This window comes from Loxodonta africana, chromosome 17, assembly GCF_030014295.1.
Source record: "Loxodonta africana isolate mLoxAfr1 chromosome 17, mLoxAfr1.hap2, whole genome shotgun sequence".
NCBI classification, from domain to species: Eukaryota; Metazoa; Chordata; class Mammalia; order Proboscidea; family Elephantidae; genus Loxodonta; species Loxodonta africana.
This window is the reverse complement of record NC_087358.1, coordinates 78297690-78320833: the sequence shown is the minus strand read 5'-3', so window position 1 is coordinate 78320833 and position 23144 is coordinate 78297690. Positions and strand designations below refer to the sequence as shown.

General features: G+C 40.9%; 1 protein-coding gene across 1 annotated transcript in view; it reads left to right on the top strand.

Annotated features, from left to right (window-relative positions):
- Positions 1-23144, top strand: part of FREM2 (FRAS1 related extracellular matrix 2) — a 282364-nt gene that overhangs the window by 92272 nt on the left and 166948 nt on the right. The window contains exon 3 of the mRNA XM_023551368.2: positions 20594-20740. Coding sequence (XP_023407136.2) covers positions 20594-20740 — 147 coding nt within the window. The remainder of the gene's footprint in view (positions 1-20593; positions 20741-23144) is intronic.

Below are 23144 nucleotides of genomic sequence, written 5' to 3'. Positions count from 1 at the left end.
ATGTGCCCAAAGTAGGTGCTTTTTGCAATAATCCCAGCTCCCCAGTATCCACACAACTCTGCTGGGAATCCCAGCTGCTATGCCCAGCTCCCCCATAGCAGGGACCCTGATGTGTCCCCAAGAGTTCCTTGGGATGAGGGCATAGCTTTGTGGTGGTCTCTTCTGTCATTCTGTATTAAAAGAAAAGGGTGTCCAGAAGAGTGCCATTTGGACCCAGGTATGACTAACAAATCCATTAAGCACGTCCTTAGATTCTGCTTTCTCTATTCCTAGTACCCAAGCATTTCCCCGGGAGACTGAGCAAGAGCTAGAAATGAGTAATACCCTTACACGGGACAGAATCCCTGGTTTGCTCTGATGCTTAAGGCTTTGTATGGAGTCTACTTTATTGTGCCCAACACATCCATTTCTACTGCGATGAGTTCCTTTTCCAGAGGCTCCATATATCCCCAGAAAATCAGCTCTCATGAGGCCTGTCACTCTGTTCCCTAGACAAGCATAGATAGCTGTGAACCCCAGATATGGGCAACTGCTTCACCTGAGATCCTAGAACAAGTCACCCTAAGAGTCTCTAGCAGCATTAGGAGGATTCTGCATCAGAATTCATTCCCTATATATTATTTTCCTATAGGTTAAAAATAACCCTCTAAGTTCTCTTTGTATATTCTCAAGTGGCCGTGGACGGCAAGTAGTCATACAGGGGTCAATACACCCTCAGCCTGTGAGAAGCAGCCTAGGTCTGTAGTGGCCAGAGACAGGTGGCTGGAGCGAGGCCCAGGGCTGCCTATTTGAGAAGACAGTGAGGGTTCCTTTGAGTTCACACTCCTGGGCGTGTGCCAGGCCCTGGGATGGAAAGAAATCGATTAAGGGGCGGCCAGCGTATATGGGAGCGGAACACCATTCTACTTCCTGTGCTCCATTTTTCTATGTCCCAAAAGAATAACATATTGTGACTTGTATTGACTAAATTTATCAACCTTTGATATAGTAGATTAATAGGAATTCAAGTCTTTAGATCCTCGTATATTAAAAATATATATATTATTTATATATTAGATACCCATTATGAGCATAGATGTGATTAAGTCATGTCCCTAAGGAACAAAACACCAATTGTGATGCCCTGGGCTTCTAAGGTAAACACTGATGTTTGTCAGCATCCATGCCTACCTCACATCATCTGGCACCTTGGTGTTTTCAGTGTCTACAGAAAGGCACAGCATAGGGAGTGAACTAAGGCACATAGCAGCTCAATTCCATGTAGCTCATGTGACAATTTGATTACAAAGGCCATGCTTATATGTGCCCTTGTTCAGAATATCCTAAGAGAGCACTGTGTGGGTGTGACTCCAAAAGAGCCCATATATGCTGTGCCTTTTTCTCTCCATCCTGGGGTCTTTGTCCCTCACTTTCTTTATCTTTGCATATGGAGGATAGCTCTACTCACACACATGGGGTTGCCATGACGCAGAGTAGACCCGACCACGGCTGGTCTGGTTTTGTTTTTATGCGTTCTGTATTTCTTTGTGGATCTGGCCTTGCGCTTCACTTCCTCTTTTTCAGAATGCATATGGCAGTGGGAGCGGTGGTGGTGGGCATGTACAGAATTGAGGGGAGAAAAATACCAAACCAAGTTGCTATCAAGTCAATTCCAACTCATGGCAACCCCATGTGTTTCAGAGTAGAACTACTCCATAGGGTTTTCATGGCTGTGCCTTTCAGGAGATCACCAGGCCTTTCTTCCAAGGCTCCTCTGGGTGGGCTAAAACTGTCAGCCTTTCTGTTAGTAGCCGAGCACTTAACTTTGTGCCACCCAGGTGATACATCGATTATCAAAACTTGTATATGGCAGCAATTTTTGAATAGCTTACTATTAGACTAAAATAATCACTGGAACTTTTAAGTAATCTACAAATTATAATGTTTCTGGGTCTGGCTGTCTGTTCTTAAGGAGCTCCATCAGCCATCCAGAGGCACAGCTCCCCTACACCATGGATGCTTTGACCACTCCTTCTTGTCCCCAATATCTAATCACTTAAATAGAAAAAAAAAATACTTAGTAAATGCCCTGAGCTCCTACCAAATTGAATTCTTTGAAGTTCCCTTTTTATTGGATTGCTCTTACACTTATTCTTCCAGGAATACCTCCCCACAAACTTTCTGCATGTCTGAATACCACCTATATCAGGCCTAATTTAAACACCATGTCTTCCATGAATTGTCTTTGATCCCCTCAGGTTGGAGCAATCCCTCACTCTTGTGAGCTCTACAGCAGTAATCAGGGCCTCGCTTAGAGCATTCGTCAGCCTCTAGCTTGTGCACTTTATCTAAGTGCACATGACATCTCCTACAGGTGAATGTCAGCTCCTTGGGGGTAAGATCCAAGTCAGCTTTAGCTGTGCACCCAGGTGGTTTTCAATAAACAGTAAACCACTCTGACTTTAAAAGTCAAAGGAGAGGCTTCCACAGCTCCTGAAGAGTCTTGCATGGAGTCTCTAAGGCAAAGCAAAAGTTAAGAGAAGATCATCCTGTCATGGAAATGCAGGATGAGTTTAGATTCTCACCTTACTGACTGACATTGGTGTGCTGGTAGTGGGCGGTGGTTACTAATCACTGCCCCTACCCTTTAAAAGAACCTGACCTTAAATCTGCATTAAAAACAACTTGTCCAGTTTCCCACTAAATTAGGTAGCATCATTATCTTAGTCTTTTCTGAATATCTATGTCTATTGCTGATTTAAAGAACTATACCCAGCTTCCCTTTATAGCTGGATATTTGATTTCCAGTTCAACTTCATTGCTGGACTTCATTCTGGGTGAATAAATGCCGTTTTAGCAAGCTAGGAAATACCAAGAACATTCTCTGTTGATAACCGACTTTTCTACAAGAAATGTATTGCCAGAGCTAAAGACACCAGAAGTTACCCTTCACCAAGCACAAGCCAAAGTTTCAACTCTGATTTCTTGATGTAGAAGTGGGCTTTGTCCTGAGAGAAATTAAACAGCCTCCTGTTTTTAGGGAGGGCTAATTGGAGCTTGTGATGCTTTGCTCTTCTAAAAAAAAACAACAAAAGTGTTGAGTTCCCACTGAAAAGGAAAATGAAGAACCCTAAAGGCCAGCTGCGAAAGTTCAAAAGAGGTCTTTTCATCAAAACTCTAGTGAATCTTCAGTGTCAGGGTTTTGGGACAAAGCATTTAGAAGTGTGGTTATCAGCTGTCAGGCACCTGTTTGTGGATTTAAGGCACAAACTAAGGACCTTCATTTGTCTCGAGTGAGACTTTGAGAGTAGCTGCTTATGCATCATAGATGACAGAATCCATTTTAGAAAGCGAACACATCACACTTAAGTAAAAATGAGTATATTTGTTTGTCTTTGTAGAGCATAGTCAGTTTTTTAAGTTGTTTCACTCCATCTAAAATTTCACATTCATTAAGTTGTATCTATTGTTATCAAAAGTGCCTACGTTTCCTATGCCCATACATACATCAGGGTTTTAGAGACGTTTACATGGTATGTAATAAATGAATAAAGAGAAGTTTGCCTGGTATGTAATAAATACGTAAAGAATGAATAAAGAGAAGTTTACCTGGTATGTAACAAATGAATAAAGAGAAGTTTACATGGTATGTAATAAATGAATAAAGAATGGAAATGCCTGTCCATTCTTGAGATGAAATACACAGTTCAATTGTGGAAGGTCACAGTTTAAATATAAAGAATTATAATTAGTTGAGCTTAGTTCCTGAAATCCCTATATCAATCCTGCATAATAAGTGAGTACCTAGAATTTTACAGATTATGAAACTAAATAGGATTCACACGTGTTTAAATTGGAAGGGCTGTATAGTGTTTTGTTTTATTCAGAGGTAAGCTGTACAGTCTTAAGTTCATTTTCTCTAGGTAAACACCTACATAAAAATCTCAGATTCAGAGCGAATGCTAAGTTTCTATAATCATTGCCCTGGACAGTCTTACAGTCTCACAAAGCAAAATTCTTCAGTATTGTTTCTGAATTTTACTCAAATGAAATCTCAAAGTAGCTGATATATAAACTCCTGGCAGTTTTTCAGCTATCACTTGAAACTGCTGATTAACTCATAGTTTGGCACCCTCATCCTTCCAGAATACAGGTGTAAACCTGAAAATAAGATTTACAAATCTGGAAGTAGAAATGAAATTAGCTGTCACTAAGGCCATCCATGCTACTTCAAATGAAATGTGTGGCTGTCCCCATAAACAAATGCATCCTTTCCCATGAGACCAGAAGAACTGGATGGTGCCCAGCTACCGTTACTGAACATTTTGATCAAAGATTCCTTAGAAGAATCCCAATCAAAAAGGGGAAAATAGATAACAGAATTTCAAACTCTCAGGGACTCCTGACTTCCTGGAGCCATGAAGATTGGATGAACCGCTGAAACTTTTGCCCTGAGATAATCTTTAAACCTTAAATCAAAAATATCCTCTGAAGTCTTCTTAAAACCAAACAATAGTTTAACTAGTAAAGAATATCCACCTTGACCATTGTGCTCATTGAAGATCTATCTATGCGGATGAAAGTGACAACAGTAACTCTGAGAGATGAGATGGTAAACTCAGGGGGCAGTGAGTTTATGTTAGTGGGGAAGACAGCTTGGAAAAGGAGGGTGAGAACTGTTGCACAACTTGAGGAATGTAATCAAAGTCACTGAATTGTAAATGTAGAAATTATTGAATTGGTGTATGGTCTGCTGTGTATATTCTGAACAAGAAATCAAACTTAAAAAACTGTGATGGAAGGGTTAAACAGCAATAGCCCCTGGAGGTGTCAAGTAGATAAATATGCATTCTAATCAGGGGCAGATTAACGGGTAAGCAAGGTCCACACAGGTTGAATTGTGCTTACTTACTGATCTATAGTGCACAATGAAATCCACCCCCGATACCAAAAAATCACGTTCATGTCAGTCACTTAAAATCTTTAAATGATGTGCAGTAATAGAATCATGTAAGACATTTTAGAAAGGGTGTCATTAAAAACAATTATAGTTTGTTTTTTTTTTTTTTTTAAGATTCAATGTTGAAAAGATATGTTTCATTTGTATGGGGAACGTACATTGCCGGATAAATGAAACACTGCTGAACTTTCAACCAAGGCATTGTGGTTTCTAAGTCATTTATTTAAGCATTTTTTGAGCAGTAAATAAAATGAAGTTCCTGCCCTCCTGGGTCATGTGTTAAACAGTGTATGCATGGAGGTGGGGGCAGAAAGTGAACGAACAGAAAAGTAAATATATATAGGATAAAATATAGAGCAGAGCATGCTGTAGAGAAAAAAATTAATCAGAATAAAGGGCGGAAAGTGCAGGGACTTGAGCGGGCTCCCAGTTTTATGTAGAGTGCAAGGGAAGGCCTCATTGACCCGCCATTCTTTAAACAAGTAATATTTAGAAGACTGCTATTTTCTGCAGTATTTCAAGGAAGATTTAGAATCAAATCTTTAAAAATAGTTAAAAAGCGTCCACATTTAGAGAACATAGAGAAACTGTTTGCTGAGATATCCCTTATACTTGGACAGAATAGAAATCAAGCACACAGAAATAAAATGTGGAATTTCATTTTTAAACACAGGGGCTGTGGCCCAGGCCTAGATGCGTGAGTCCCATGTCAGACACACAACTGGAGCGTGAGGCAGCACCGGTTCCGTGGTAGAACTCTCACCTGCCGCGTGAGACACCCGGGTTCCATTCCTGGCCAGTGCCCTTCACGCTCAGCCATCACCCATCTGTCCACGGAGGCTTGCCTGTTGCTGTGATGCTGAGCAGGTTTCTGTAGAGCTTCCAGACTAAGACAGACTAGGAAGAAAGGCCTGGAGATCTACTTCTGAAAATCAGCCAATGAAAACCCTATGGACATAACAGTTCTCTCGGCAGTTGATCATGGGGACGACACAAGTAGACAGGGTTTAGTTCTGTTGTGTATGGGGTTGCCATGAGTCAGCTGCATGGGGTCCCTATGAGTCAGGAGCTGACTCAACAGCAGCTAGCAGCAAATATGCTTTGGTTTATTTATTTAATTTTATCTGTTTATTTGAGCAGAAACTGTTACGTAAAAAGTAATAAAAAGGAATCATAAAGTAGCTATTTTACTATTAAAAATCATACTTATTCCGTAAGTTTCTTCAATAGCCATTCGCCCTGCAGTCAAGGAATGTGTCTCATTGTATCCCAGGCACTGCCCTGGACTTTAAGACTGGCAGGGTGAATTTGACTAGTGCCTGTCCTGAAAGAGGTCAGGCAGTTGCTGGCAGATGCATGCAAGTTTGAGATAAATAAATACAACAACTCTGTTGAGAATATAAAGGAAGTACACACAGCAGGCAAAACCAGCATCCCAAAGCAAAGATAGGATGGGGTGAGCAGGCAAGGCTTCCTGAGGCTGCTGGTGGTGAGCTGGAACTGCGCAGACCGAGGACGAGCCGGAAAGCTCAGGTGTCTGAGCAGAGGGTGTAGCACTTGCCAAAGCACCTCTAATGTTGAGAAAACGATGAGAAGTTCCATGCTCCTGGAGGCCCTGGGTGTGCAAATGGTTAACACACTCTCCTGCTCACTGAAAGATTGAAGATTGGAGCTTACCCAGAGGCATCTCAGAAAAAAGGCCTGGTGATCTACTCTAAAAAGTCCACCCCTGGAAACCCAGAACACAGTTCTACTCTGACACGCATGGGGTTGCCATGAGGCAGAATGGGTCTGAGAGCAACTGGCTGGCCTGTGATGATTTCTTCTACACTGTTTCATTGACTGAACATTAACTGGCGTACACATATTTTCTAGGCTTCCAGAATGAAAGCTTATAGTACATTTTCTCTTGGTGCCCAAACTCTAAAGAGTAATATTAAAAGCCACAAGTAGGAATTTAAAAACCTCTAGATTGGAGGGGATAAGATATGACGACCGATCAGAAAGCCTGTTTTAGAAAACATATTATTTGACTGCAAATTTAAGAGGGTGTATGTTAAACTGAAGATACCTGGGTGGTGCCAACAGTATGCACTCAGTTCAAAGCCACTCAGCAGTGCTACAGAAGAAAGGCCTGGCGATCTACTTCAGTAAAGATTACAGTTTAGAAAACCCCATGGAGCAGTTCTACTCTGTAACACACGAGTGGCTGCGAGTTGGAAGCAACCCGACAGCAGAGGTTTGGTTTCGGGTTTTATATTAAGACCGAGGTGAAGCCCAGCATCAGTTATTTAGCCAACAAATATTCAGGGATCAGTACTGTGTTTCAGGCCCAGTGCTGCGTGCTGCGGACATGGTAGTAGACAATGGAGACAGTCTTCCCATAAGATGTTCTCTTTCCAGTAATTCAAGTATATTGTTCTCCTAATGGCAATGATAGGACCTAATTTTATTATGCTCCTACCACATACTATTTTAAGCAGATTTTTAATTATATATACATAATCACATATATATAAAAAACATAATCATAAATATGAGATCATTTTTAACATACTATTTTGTAACTGCTCTAAGTGGTATGGTGGCTGCTGACGAAAAGTCAGTGGTTTGAATCCACTGGCCGACCGAGGGGGAGAGATGTGGCAGTCTAGGAAAGATTTGCAGCATTGGAAACCCTCTGGGGCAGGTGTATTCTGTTCTACAGGGTTGCAACCTAGTTTTCGCTTAACCGTGTACATAATCATCTTTTCTCACGTTAAATCTGTTTCTGCAGTGTCATTCCAGTAACTGCATAGTGTTAGTATTGTACAGATAGAGCACAGTGCAGCTGATAAACCTTGTGTAGCTGGACACACAGGTTGTTTCCAGCATTTTTGCTTTAATAAACAGTACCGTGAAGCAAGTCATGCAGTTCTATCATTTGCACAGATTTGTTGCTACCTTCTCAGAATGAATTCCTAGAAGTGGAATTTCAGGGTCAAAGGGCTTACAAAATGCTAAGGCTTCTGATAAAACTGCCCTCCAGAAAGGGTATACTAACTTACGCCAGTGATTGAGAGTGCTCATTCATTCTTTTACCATTGCCAACACTTGGCCTTACTGACTTTAAAAATATTTTTAAATTACTGTGTTTTTGTTTATTTACTTGGAACGTCTCTTCTAGAAAGTAACTGAGAAGAATGGAATAGCACTTAACCAATTGAACGGCTCTGATTTCTATACTAATTATTACATAAAACAACTTTATGCCTATTTGTTTATGCTTTTTGTATTTCTCTTTAAAAACACATGTTTCTGTCTCATTTAAATTGTGGCTCCAGAAATCCCCAGGTTTTATTCCAAACATCTTGTCAGACTATACCCAGCCATTGCTTATCCTGCCTAACACCTACAGCTTCAGTTTTATCACTTCCCCTCGAGGACAAAAATCCAATTACATTGAGCTAGTTTCTGTCAAGTCAGCTCTGACTCATGGTGGCCCCATATGTGTCAGAGTAGAACTGTGCTCCATAGTGTTTTTCTGTTTGTTTGTTTGTTTAGTTTTTGTTGTCCTTTAAGCAAAAGTTTAGAAATCAAGTCAGTCTTTCATACAACAATTTATATACACCTTGCTATATACTCCTAATTGGTCTCCCCCTAATGAGACAGCATACTCCTTCCCTCCATTCTCTCTTTTTTTGTCCATTCCACTAGCTTCTGAACCCCTCTGCCCTCTCATCTCCCCTCGAGACAGGAGATGCCAACATAGTCTCATGTGTCTACTTCATCCAAAGTGCTCATTCTTCACCAGTACCATTTTCTATCCAATTGTCCACTCCAATCCCTGTCTGAAGAGTTGGCTTTGGGAATGGTTCCTGTCCTGGGCTAACAGAAGGTGGGGGACCATGGCCTCCAGGGTCCTTCTAGTCTCAGTCAGACCATTAAGTCTGCACTGTTTACGAGAATTTGGGGTCTGCATCCCACGGCTCTCCTGCTCCCTCAGGGTTTCTCTGTTATGTTCCCTGTCAGGGCTGTCACTGGTTGTAGCTGTGCACCATCTAGTTCTTCTGGTCTCAGGCTGATGTAGTCTCTGGTTTATGTGGCCCTTTCTGTCTCTTGGGCTCATAATTACCTTCTGTCTTTGCTGTTCTTCATTCTCCTTTGTTCCAGTGGGTTGAGACCAATTCATGCATTTTAGATTGCAGCTTGCTAGTGTTTAAGACCCTGCACGCCACTCTCCAAAGTGGGGTACAGAATGTTTTCTTAATAAATTTTTTTTTTGCCAATTGACTTAAATGTCCCCTGAAACCATGGTCCCGAACCCCCCACCCCTGTTGCACTGGCCTTCCAAGCAGTTTATTCAGGAAACTTCATTGCTCTTTGTTTAGTCCAGTTGTGCTAACCTCTCCTGTTTTGTCTCTTGTCTTTCCCTTCACCTAAAATAGTTTTTGTCTACTATCTAATTAGTGAATACTCTTCTCCCTCCCTCCCTACCTCCCTCCCTTCCTCTCTCCCTCCGCCCCCTTTCTTGTAACCACCAAAGAATATTTTCTTCTCTGTTTAAACTATTCCTGAGTTCTTATAATAGTAGTCTTATACAATATTTCTCCTTTTGCAACTGACTAATTTCACTCAGCATAATGCCTTCCAGATTTCTCCAAGTTATGAAATGTTTCACAAATTCACCACTGTTCTTTATCGATGCATAGTATTACATTGTGTGAATATACCATAATTTATTTATCCATTCATCCATTGATGGGCTCCTTGGTTGCTTCCATGTTTTTGCTATTCTAAACAGTGCTGCAGTGAACATGGGTGTGTGCATATATCTGTTTGTGTAAAGGCTCTTATTTCTCTAGGATATATTCCAATGAGTAGGATTGCTGGATCATATGGTAGTTCTATTTCTAGCTTTTTAAGGAAGTACCAAATCGATTTCCAAAGTGGTTGTACCATTTTACATTCCCACTAGCAGTGTATAAGTGTTCCAGTCTCTCCACAACCTCTCCAACATTTATTATTTTGTATTTTTTGAATTAATGCCAGCCTTGTTGGAGTGAGATGAAATCTCATTGTAGTTTTGATTTGCATTTCTCTAATGGCTAATGATCGTGAGCATTTCCTCATATATCTGTTAGCTACCTGAATGTCTTCTTTAGTGAAGTGTCTGTTCATATCTTTTGCCCGTTTCTTAATTGGGTTATTTGTCTTTTTGTAGTTGAGTTTTTGCAGTATCCTGTAGACTTCAGAGATCAGGTGCTGATCGGAAATGTCATAGCTAAAAACTTTTTCCCAGTCCGTAGATAATCTTTTTACTCTTTTGGTGAAGTCTTTGCGGGTGCATATGTGTTTGGTTTTTAGGAGCTCCCAGTTATCTAGTTTTTCTTCTGCATTGTTAGTAATTGTTTTATATACCGTTTATGCCATATATTAGGGCTCCTAATGTTGTCCCTATTTTTTCTTCCATGATCTTTAGCAAATTAGATTTTATATTTAGGTCTTCGCTCCATTTTGAGTTTATTTTTGTGCATGGTGTGAAGTATGGGTCTTAATTCAATTTTTTGCAGATGGATATCCAGTTATGCCAGCACCATTTGTTAAAAAGACTGTCTTTTCCCCATTTAACTGACTTTGGGCCTTTGTCAAATATCAGCTGCTCATGTGTGGATGGATTTCTGTTGAGATTCTCAATTCTGTTCCATTGGACTATGTATCTCTTGTTGTACCAGTACCAGGCTGTTTTGACTACTGTGATGTTATAATAGGCTCTAAAATCAGGTAGAGTGAGGCCTCCCACTTTGTTCTTCTTTTTCAGCAATGCTTTATTTATCCAGGGCCTCTTTCCCTTCCATATGAAGTTGGTGATTTGTTCCTCCATTTCACTGGAAAATGTCATTTGAATGTGAATCAGAATTGCATTGTATCTACAGATCACTTTTGGTAGAATAGATATTTTTACAATGTTAAGTCTTCCTATCCATGAGCAAGGTATGTTTTTCCACTTACGTAGGTCTCTTTTGGTTTCTTGCAGTCGTGTTTTGTAGTTTTCTTTGTATAAGTCTTTTACATCTCTGGTAAGTTTTATTCCTAAGTATTTTATCTTCTTGGGGGCTACTGTAAATGGTATTGATTTGGTGGTTTCCTCTTTGATGTTTTTTTGGTTGGTATAGAGGAATCCAACTGATTTTTGTATGTTTACCTTGTATCCTGATAATCTGCTGAGCTCTTCTATTAGATTCAGTAGTTTTCTTGAGGACTCCTTAGGGTTTTCTGCATGTAAGATCATGTCATCTGCATATAGAGATAGTTTTACTTCTTCCTTGCCAATCTGGATGCTCTTTATTTCTTTATCTAGCCTAATTGCTCTGGCTAGGACCTCCAGCACAATGTTGAATGAGAGCGGTGATAAAGGGCATCCTTGTCTGGTTCCTGATCTCAAGGGGAATGCTTTCAGGCTCTCTCCATTTAGGATGATGTTGGCTATTGGCTTTGTATAAATGCCCTTTCTTGTGCTGAGGAATTTTACTTCTATTCCTATTTTGCTGAGAGTTTTTATCATGAATGGGTGTTGAACTTTTTCAAATGCCTTTTCTGCATCAATTGATAAAATCATGTGATTCTTGTCCTTTGTTTTATTTATGTGATGGATTACATTACTGTTTTTTTAATGTTGAACCAACTTTGCATACCTGATATGAATTCCACTTGGTCATGGTGAATTATTTTTTTGATACGTTCTTGAATCCTCTTGGTTAGAATATTGTTGAGGATTTTTGCATCTAAGTTCATGAGGGATATGGGTCCGTGATTTTCTTTTTTTTGTGGTGTCTTTACCTGGTTTTGGTATCAGGGATGTGGTGGCTTCATAGAATGAATTTGGGAGTATTCTGTCCTCTTCTATGTTCTGAAATACCTTTAGTAGTAGCAGTGTTAACTCTTCTCTGAAGGTTTGGTAAAACTCTGTACTGAAGCTATCCGGGCCAGGGCTTTCTTTTTGTTGTTGTTGGGAGTTTTTTTTTATTATGTTTTCAATCTTTTCTTCTGTTATGGGTCTATTTAGTTGCTCTATCTCTGTTTGTGTTAGCTTAGGTAGGTAGTGTGTTTCTAGGAATTCATCCATTTCTTCTAGGTTTTCAAATTTGTTAGAGTACAATTTTTTATAGTAATCTGATATGATTCTTTTAATTTCACTTGGGTCTGTTGTAGTATCACCCATCTCATTTCTTATTCAGGTTATTTGCTTGTTTTTCTTTTGTCAGTTTGGCCAATGGTTTATCAATTTTGTTGATTTTTTCGAAGAACCAGCTTTTGGTCTTGTTAATTCTTTCTTTTGTTTTTCTGTTTTCTATTTCATTTAATTCTGCTTTACTTTTTATTATTTGCTTTCTTCTGGGGCCTGAGGGTTTCTTTCATTGTTCTCTTTCTATTTGTTCAAGTTGTAGGGATAATTCTTTGATTTTGGCCCTCTTTTCTTTCTGTATGTATGCATTTATTGACATAAATTGACCTCTGAGCACTGCTTTTGCTGTGTCCCAAAGGTTCTGATAGGAAGTGTTTTCATTCTCGTTGGAGTCTATGAATTTCTTTATTCCATCCTTAATGTCTTCTACAACCCAGTCTATTTTGAGCAGGGTATTTTTTTTTTTTATTGTTTAGTTTCCAAGTGTTTGATTTCTTTTCCCTGCTTTTTCTGTTATTGACTTCTACTTTTATGGCTTTATGGTCAGAAAAGATGCGGTGTAATATTTCAATGTTTTGGATTCTGCTAAGGCTTGCTTTATGACCTAATATGTGGTCTCTTCTAGAGAATGTTCCATGTGCACTGGAAAAGAAAGTATACTTGGTTGCTGTTGGGCGGAGTGTCTGTGTATGTCTATAAGGTCAATTTGGTTGATTGTGGCTTTTAGATCTTCCATGTATTTATTGAGCTTCTTTCTGGGTGTCCTGTCCTTCATCGAAAGTGGTGTGTTAAAGTCTCCTACTACAATTGCGGAGGTGTCTATCTCACTTTTCGATGCTATTAGAGTTTGTTTTATGTATCTTGCAGCCCTGTCATTGGGTGCATAAATATTTAATATGGTTATATCTTCTTGATATATTGTCCGTTTAAACATTATATAGTGTCCTTCCTTATCCTTTGTGGTGGATTTAACTTTAAAGTCTATTTTGTCAGAAATTAATATTGCCACTCCTGCTTTTTTTTGATTGTTGTTTTCTTGAAATATTTCTTTCCATCCTTTGAGTTTTAATTCATTTGTGTCTCTAAGTCTAAGGTGTGTTTCTTGTAGGCAGCATATAGACAGATCCTGTTTTTTAATCCATTCTGTCACTCTTTGTCTCTTTATTGGTGCATTTAGTCCATTTACATTCAGCGTAATTATGGATAGGTTTGGATTTAATGCTGTCATTTTGATGTCTTTTTTGTGTGTTGTTGACAGTTTCTTTTTCCCACTTGATTTTTTGTGCTGAGTAGTTTACATATTGTGTTTTCCTCATATTCATTGTTGGTGATTTTGTTTCTGCTCAGTCTGTATTTTTTTTCTTGCATTTTATTTTGATGTGTAGGATGGTTTGTCTCCTTTTTGGTTTCCTTAATATTATCCCTATTTTGCTATATTTAAACCTAAATTTATTTCTTTATATTGCCTTGTTTTCCTTTCCATAAGAAAGCTCTATGACTACATTTCTTAGTCCCTCTTTATTGTTTTAATGTTGTCTTCTTTTACATACTAACATCACTGTTTCCCTGTTTTGAGCATTTTTTTATCTTGGTTTATTTTTGTGATTTATCTGTCTGGGTTGACATATGATTGCTCTGCCCAGTGTTCTAGTCTTGTGTTGATACCTGATATTATTGATTTTCTAACCAAAGAACTCCCTTTAATATTTCTTGTAGTTTTGGTTTGGTTCTTACGAAATCCCTAAACTTCTGTTTATCTGGAAATGTCCTAATTTCGCCTTCATATCTGAGTGACAATTTTGCTGGATATATGATTCTTGACTGGCAGTTTTTTTCCCTCAATACTTTATATAAGTCATCCCATTGCCTTCTTGCTTGTGTGGTTTCTGCCGAGTAGACCGAGCTTGTTCTTATTGACTGTCCTTTGTAGGTGACTTTTCATTTATCCCTAGCTGCTCTTAAAATTCTTTATCTTTGGTTTTGGCAAGTTTGATTATAATATGTCTTGGTGATTTTCTTTTATAATCAACCTTATGTGGGGTTCAGTGAGCATCTTGACTAGATATCTTCTCATCTTTCTTGATATCAGAGAAGTTTTCTGCCAACAAGCCCTCAACAATTCTCTCTGTATTTTCTGTTATCCTTCCGTGTTCTGATACTACAGTCACTCGTAGGTTATTTTTCTTGATAGAGTCCCACATGATTCTCAAGGCTTCTTCTTTTTTTTAAATTCTTTTATCTGATTTTTTTTTAATTCTTTTATCTGATTTTTTTTTCAAACATATTGGTGCCAATTACTTTGTCTTCAGGTTCACCAATGCTGCCTTCCAATTGCTCAATTCTTTTCCTCTGACTTTCTGTTGAGTTGTCTAATTCTGTAATTTTATTTTTAATCTTCTGTATTTCTGAGGGCTGTCTGTATGGATTTTTGCAGCTTATTAACTTTTCATTATGTTCTTGAATAACCTTTTTAATTTCTTCAACTACTTTATCTGTGTGTTCCTTGGCTTGTTCTGCATATTGCCTGATCTTCCTAATTTCGTTCCTGATGTCTTGAAGCATTCTGTATATTAATCTTTTGAATTCTGCATCTGGTAATTCCAGAAAGGCACCTTCATCCACGAGATGTGTTGATTCTTTGTTTTAAGAGCTTTTTGAGGCTTAATGGTCTGTTTCTTTATGTGACTTGTTATTGACTGTTGTCTCCGAGCCATCTATAAGTTATTGTATTAGTTTATTTTATGTTTGCTTACTGTATCGTAGCCTCTTGCTTTGTTTTGTTTTTATATGCCTAAATGGGTTGCTTGAGTGAGCTAGCTTGATTATTTTTGCCTTTGGGTCTCTGACATCCTGTCCCCAGATAGCTAGAGCTGTTATGGTATATCAGTCTAGGAGTCCATTCACTTTTCTTGTATGAATTCAGCTCAGGTGTCCAGGTAGCTGATCATCAAGTGGTATAGGCTCTGTCCTACAGCCTTAGAGGGGCAGGGGTGATTGATGTAGGTACTGATATCTGGTTGCAGCAGAGGGTGATGCTCTGAACAAGGCAGGGGTCTAAGAATCGTCCCCCAAGTGTCTCTGAGGAAAGTGTGTCCCTGTTCCCTAGAGCATATAGGTAGGTGGGTTCTGCAGACGGACCATGGGCACCCAATGTTTTTGGTTGTAAGAACTGGGAGGTACCAGTTATTCCTGGACCCCTGTCGCAGGTGGCCGGGTGATCTGAGTGGAGATACCAGTCCTTAGGCCCTTGATGTGGGTAGGTGAGGACCCTGTTTAATAGGCAAAGCAGTGTCAAACATCAAACACCCACCTCTCCACTGCACAGCTGAAACAGTTGTAGTCTGCCAACAAGGGCCTATTCTGAAATAGGCCCACACAGGTCCATGCAGTACGCAAAGGTATTCGAAATCCACAGACCGTTTGTGCCTGGACAGGAGCCGCTTCTGTCCTGAGCTCCCCAGGTTAGTGGCGCTGGCAAATTATTTTTTTCCCCCAGTTGTGAATTTATTCCTTCTCCAAGGCTGGGAGGATGGCTCTAGGCCCTCATCAGAGCCTATCTCAGGCCCAGGGAAATCAACAGCCACTGATGCTGGCTTGGGGTTGGAGGGCAAGGTAAAATCTACGCAAGTACTTAGCTTCTGCTGAGAGCGCCATTCTTCTCTGGTTCCGGAGGTGTGAGTAGACCGTGTGGCTGGCCGCTTCTCTCTGAGGAGGCTGCAGCCAAACGCTACCACCAGCCCACCACAGCTGCTCCTGTGAATGGTGCCTGAGGGCACCTGGCGATTCAGGTCTGGCAACTTCTCTCCGCTTCTGAACCAACTCTCCCACCCCCTGCTGCTCTGTCCATTTTCTAACTTTGCCTTTGCTATTCAGGGCTCCTAGATCTTTGTAAATATAATCATTTCCCTTGTTTTTTAAGGTCTTTGTTGTAAGAGGGAATCCCCAGAAGCATCTGGCTATTCTGCCATCTTGTCCCTCCCCCGCCCCCACGTGGCTTTTAAAAGACTCCATAGTGTTTTTAATGGCTGATTTTTCAGACATAGATCACAGGTTTTTATTTCGAGGTGCCTTTGGGTGGACTCAAACCTCCCACCTCTCAAGTAGCAGTTGAGCACATTCAACATTTGCTCCAGAAAGAAGTCACTGTAGATCAAGTCTCAGTTAAGACAGAATCAGGCAAAATGAGGACATGGTTTCTGTACACATGAGCATCAGTTAACATGGCCCCATGCAAAGCAAGGTCTGTACACAGGTGCATTTTTTCAGGGGGGGATGTTTGGGGGAGCTTTAAAGAAGTAACTTTCTACTCCTTTAAGTCAAGTTTAGCATTTCTTCCTCTTTTATATTTGTTTTGGAGATAGTTATCTAGTATGTGAACTTAACACTAAAAAATGCCACTCATTTGTAGTATTTAAATTATTTTTGTAATTCCAAGAGATATGATTGAAGTTAAAGGAAAAGAAAACTATAATTAACTTGAAGGGAATTGGTTGCCTAAATGGACTTTTACCTCCAGAATCTCTTCTTGTGGTTTAATGAGGACTTCATGAACCTCTTACACGGCAGTGGACTAGGAACTGTAGAAAAAAGATTGCTTGAGAGAAAGGATAGGGTCTTGTTCATCACTGTATTCCTGGTATCTGACCCAGAGTGGGTGCTCAATAAACATTTCTTGGATAAATAACAGAAGAAGTATTATTCCAGCTAACACCTTAAAATCTGACTGATATTTTGCATTGTTGAAAACATAGCGATGCCAACTGCAAGTCAGCTGATTCAGTAAGGGATTTGATGCAAAAGAAATTCTCCAAATCCGCTCCCTGCCTTCACAGATTCCAAATTCTGCACTATACTTCACCTTTTACAGAACAAAAATTTAGGGATTTTTATGCTTTTTTATGCTTTATGTGCAGTGACTGTGAAATAAAATGCTGATTTCAGTTTCAATATGTCAAAGAAATAAGATAGAGAGTGGTTGAGGCCCCTAATTTGGTTTGTGGAATCTCTGGGTGGTATGAAGAGTTAGCACACTCATCTGCTAACCCAAAAGTTGGAGGTTTCAGTCCACCAAGAGGTACCTCAAAAGAAAGGCCTAGAGATCTACTTCCCAAAAATTAGCTACTGAAAACCCTGTGGTGCAGAGTTTTACTCTGATACACATGGGGTTGCCATGAGTGGGAATTAATGTGGTATCACTGTTGTCGTGTTTTGTTTTTTAACATGGCTGATATCCCCATCACAAACAAGCACTCCAAGCTTGGGTAGCCTGAGGCTTTTGCAGTGTCAGGGATGTCCTGCCCTCATCTGGAGAGCAGCCCTTAAATCGTTAGGTTTTTTTCCTGTACCTCTTTATAATCAATCAAGTGCTAATGACATACTGAGAATTTACTCTGTGCCAAATATATGCAATAGTATGGGAGATACCAAAAAGGGTCTGAAAAGCATCCCCTATTCCTGCTGGAGTTTACTGCCCGATAAACAAGACAGATGCCCGTAAGGCAGTGTTCACAGGAGGAGGGTATCTGCTGACCGACAGAGTGATCATCAAGTGAACAGCTGTAGATCACAGAAGTGACAGCGCTGGACCAGTTGTGGAAGGCTTAGAGCTGCAAGAATCCTGGCTTGATCTCTGAGTGACCAGGTTGGAGGGCAACGGAAATAAGGTCAGAGTGAAACTGAAATCCAGAAGGGAAGGTTTGACTTGATGTGTACAACAGCTGCAGGGACACTGCAAAGGCAAAGGAGACAAAGTGGATTTAAGGCAGATTAGTAGCCACCTGGCGTGCAGGGGGAATGTGGGTGGATTGGAGCGTGCGTGGTGTGGCTATTGTTAGTTGCTGTTCAGTTGATCCCAACTCATGGCGACCCTGTGTGTACAGAGTAGAACTGCTCCATAGAGTTTCCAAGGCCGTGAGCTTTCAGAGCAGATTACCAGGCTTGTCTTCCGCATGGTACCACACGGAGCAAACTGCATGAGCCACACTGCATGTGTGACAGAGTGCTTTCCCATGAGCCTCAGCAATCATAGGTGGTGACTGAGGGCACCCTCATTAGACCCTCCCTCCAGAGATTGAAACAGAGGTTTAGAGAAATAACCTGCTCAAAGTTAGACACCCATAAGCAGCAGGCCTTGGGCTCCAGCCTGAGAGGCCTCCCAGCCCATGACCTCTGCTCTCCAGAGGCACACCCAGCGTCCAGGCCTCACTGGGCATATTAAGTTCCTGAGGAGAAAAGGTGGAATGTATTTCCTTCTTACACTGACACAAAATTCCTTCTCTCTAATGTATTTTTTGTTTGTTTTAATGTATTTATCTTTTTTATTAAAAACATGAATTAAAAAATTTGAAAGGTTAAAAACAAAAAAATGCCAAACCAGTTGCCATCAAATGAATTCCAACTCATAGCAACCCCAGGTGTGTCGGAATAGAACTGCTCCCACAGAGTTTTCAATAGCTGTGACCTTTCAGAAGCAAATCATCAGGGCTTTCTTCTGAGGTACCTCTGGGTGAGTTCAAACGACCAACCTTTCAGTCAGTAGGCAAGTGCTTAACGTTCGGTACTACCCAGGAACTCTGAAAGTGCATTGGTTTAAAACACCAAGTAGCATTGTATTTGTAATGCCTCACTCTACATAGCTATGGAGCCCTGATCACAGGATCAATACTATTGTGTTTCTAGATTTTCACTTATAAACAGTGTTCAACAAACATTTGATATTTATTGTTTAAAGGATGAATTAAATTTTGTTGACTTCATGTGGTTTTCCTGGTTTGGGGCTGTTACAGAAAATATGGCAGTGACTGTTTCCTTGCACACACAGTCTTGCTTCTGTTGACGAGAAGGTCCCACAGAAGGACATATAAGGTCAAATGGTACCGAAATCTCTGTGCCTCTTGCACACATGTAAAAGGCTCAACAACAAACAAGAAAACCAATTCCCCACATAATCTCAGCCAGTTAGTAACAACTGATAGCTCAAAGTTGCTGCAATTTCTAAAAAGTGCCAGCAAAGATGAACATTTTTCCCGTGTTTATTCCCTCGCTGTGTTTCCCCTCGGTCTATGGAAGCCTCCATGTCTTCCCATCTCATTTCCTTTTCTCCAGTGGAGCGCCCTCTATGTGAACTCCAAAAGGAAGAGACTAAAATTAAAATGTTGCCTCTAGCTGTGTTTACTATTTGGGCTTTTTTTCCACCCTTTTCCAGAAAGACTTGAAAGAAACTGCGGATGCCTTTGTTTATAAACCTCTCCTTCCTCTGAAATAATTGCTGCAGATCAAAGGCAGCGGAGGGATAAGTGCGAGCCAGCGATCAACTGATAGCCCTTCCTCTTTTCATTTACCCAGCAGAGTGGCTTTCACGTTAGAGAGATCACACAGCGCCCTTTTCCCTGACGGACAGCCAGCCTGCTCCGGTGGGAGCGGGGAGGAGAAAGCCTTATCTTCAGAGGAGAAGGAAATCCAGGGGGAGGGCCGCCTGTCTGCGCTAAGGGATGGAGTGGAGTACAGTGGGGACGGGAGGCGGACAAGGGATATTTGTTTTTTCTTAAGTGGTTATAATTAAACCCTTCCACACAGTTGTTCAGTGAACCAGAAAAAGGTATTTGTGAAATTGTGTGTGTATTTTTAAGAACTTCACAAATGAGCCTTTCAGCCATCTCTGCAGAAATACCTGCTCTCCAGCGGCACCTTGTGGGAGATGAGCCACCCTGCAGCTTGGGTTCTTGGCTTTGTGCTGGCATCGTGGCTGGTCGTTACTGCCTCTGCCGTCTCACTCCGCCTCCTCAAAGACCAGCCAGTGCTGGGAAGGATCATGTCGGCTGTTTCATCTCCATGCACGTGTTATAGAGTTGTTCATCAAACTAAGGAGCTAGAGTGACTTTCCTTTGTGTGTGTGATTTAGGTGAAAGTTTACAGAACAAATTTCTCCACAAACAGTTGATACACGGATCCTTTTGTGTCACTGGTTGCCAGCCCTGCGATGTGTCGACCTTGTCCGTGTCTCCACCCCAGGCCCCCTCTTTCCATTTGTCCAGTTTTCCTGTCCCTCCCGCCTTCTCGTCTTCGCTTTTGGGCTAGCGTGCCCTTTAGTTTCACATACATGACCTCGCGTGTTATTATTGGCCCTATTAAAAAAAAAAAAAAACATTGCCATCAGGTCGATTCTGACTCATAGTGACCCTATGGGACAGAGTAGAACTACCCCCACAGGGTTTCCAAGGAGCGTCTGGTAAATTCAAACTTCCGACCTTTTGGTTAGCAGCCTAACTCTTAACCGCTGCGCCACCAGGGTTTCCTGTTGGCTCTGGAGACCTGTCTTACCCTTGGCTGAGGGGCGAATCTCGGGAGCGACTTCAGAACTGAGTTAAAGGGTGTCCAGGGGCCAAAGGTAAGCTAGGGCGACTCTTCCATCATGAAAGCAGTGTGCGTAATTGTTGAGGTAGCTTATCCAAGAAAGAACTGATCTGGGGCATTCAATTTTTGTTTTCCAGGAGGAAACAAGTTAACCAACCAACATTTTCGTCTGAACTGGGCATGGATCTCCTTTGAAAAGGAATATTACCTGATCAATGAGGACTCCAAATTTCTAGATGTCGTTCTTAAAAGGAGAGGTTACTTGGGAGAAACTTCATTTATAAGTAAGTTTAATTTGCACTTCTGTCTTAAAATCCCATTTTCAACAAAGATTCATCATTTTTCTACAGTGATTGAAATATCAAGTTTCATTTAATAATCTATTTTTAAAGCTGAGGAAGATGTTGACATTTAAAGCTAAAGAAACCTGCCAACAGATTTGTGTCAGGGTTAATCACTGCTGTTTACTGCACCAGCCACTGCCCTTGGTGAAGAGGCCTTCAGTCATATATAGGCCTTCCTGTTTCCATAAAACACAAAACCAGCTGCCATTGAGTGGATTCCGACTCATGGCGACCTCATGCGTGTTAGAGTAGAACTATGCTCCATAGGATTTTCAATGGCTGATTTTTCTGAAGTCTTGCTTCCAAGTTGTCTCTGCGGACACCAACCTCCAACTTTTTGGTTAGCAGCCAAGCAAGTTAAATGTTGGTATCACCCAGGGATTTACCATGTTTACATGTTGTTGTTGTTGATTCTGACTCATGATGACCCCATGTGTGCAGAGTAGAACTGCTCCATATGGTTTTCAAGGCTGAGACCTTCCCAAAGCAGATCACCAGGCCTGTCTTCCAAGGCACCTCTGAGTGGGTTTGAACTGCCATCCTCTTGGCCAGTAGTTGAGCTCTTAACTGTTTGCACCACCCAGAGACTCCACAGAAAACAATGGCAGAAAAAATCAGAAATGCATAACCAAACCTTCTACCTAGAAGTGACCCTTCTCTGATATTAAGTAACTTTACAAAATTGGAAATAATCACTCATAAGTGAAAAGATAAATAAGTGTTACTAGATCTTAGAATAGGCTTAGACAATTCTGCAATTTAACATAAAAGTCTGCTGCCACATCAGTGTAACAGGTGCATGAAGCAAAAACCACCCTGTGACTTACTAAGCGTAGAGGTGTAGCTGCGGCTGTTGCAGGTGAATGCGCTAGTGGTGTGTCACTGAACTTTCTGGGAACCCCAATGCACTAAATAAAAGACGTGTGTTGTGATTTATCTTTGTAACCAAAAACCAAAAAAAAAACCTTTCCAACTCATAGTGACCCTACAGGACAGAACAGAACTGCCCCATAGGTTTTCCAAGGAGTGGCTGGTGGATTCGAATTGCTGACATTTTAGTTAGCAGCCAAACACTTAGCTACAACAAGGTGCTAAATACTAACCATTTTCTGCTTCTTTACCTTTTAAAAAGACTGAGACTCAAAAGCAAACTTGAATAAAATTTTTTTCAACCCCAATTCAAGTTCACATCCAGTTTCATGCAACCATAAAACAGAAAAAAGTAGGTATATTGGTAATTTTAATTAGTAACATAATTGGTACAGATTTTATTATATGTTGATAAAAAATGATAGCCCCCCAAGCAATTATAATATTTTTGGTACCATATGGGGTGAAAGAGCTTTTGTTGAGTGAGTTTATCAACTGAGGTAAAAGTCTAGGAAAATCTTTGCAAAATAAAAAGTTGGGAACCATGTGTTAGTCTCCAAAATTATTGTTTTAAATTTTACTAGTCCATGCAACTCAAATGCCTTAAACAGTAGATCTCTACCAACATACTACACACATACACACACATACACGCACTTATACACTCACACATATATACACATACACTCACAGACATACAATACTCACACATGTACATACTCCCACATATACATACATGCACATTTATACACACGCTCGTACACACTGTCATATATACACACACACTCATACACACCCATATATACTCACACACACAATCACACATACACACACTCACATACACACAAACACTCATATACACACACACACCCCCCATATCTCTGCCATAACCCTCCCTGCCCCATAATCTCCTCTAGACATGTTTGTATTCTGGATATTAAATACCTCTTATTTTAAAAAGGCTTGGTTGTTTTTTAGCGTTGGAAGAGTGGTTTACCACTCCGCCCTGGGTGGTGGTGTCCCTGCAGCCAGGACAGTAACCGTCTTTCCGCATTTGTGTGTGCCTCTGTGCAGGCTGTGACTTACCTCTCTGGGTTTAAACTGCAAGGGCATAAATGCGCACATTGCTCTCTTTAGAGGCCTGTGCAGTCCCTGGCTGGTACAAAGGGTTAACATGCTCAGGGGCTAACCGAAAAGTTGGAGGTTCAAGCCCACCCAGAGGCGCCTCACAAGAAAGCCCTGATGAGCTACTGCCAAAAACTCAGCCTCTGAGACCCCGTGTGTCACAGCAGGTGACCGTGAGTCAGAAGGGACTCCACAGCGGCTGGTGTTCTGGTCTCTGCAGGCCTGCCCCTCTCGTACTTGTCAGTGACCCGTGTGTCACAGCAGGTGACCGTGAGTCGGAAGGGACTCCACACGACAGCGGCTGGTGTTCCAGTCTCTGCAGGCCTGCCCCTCTCGTACTTGTCAGTGA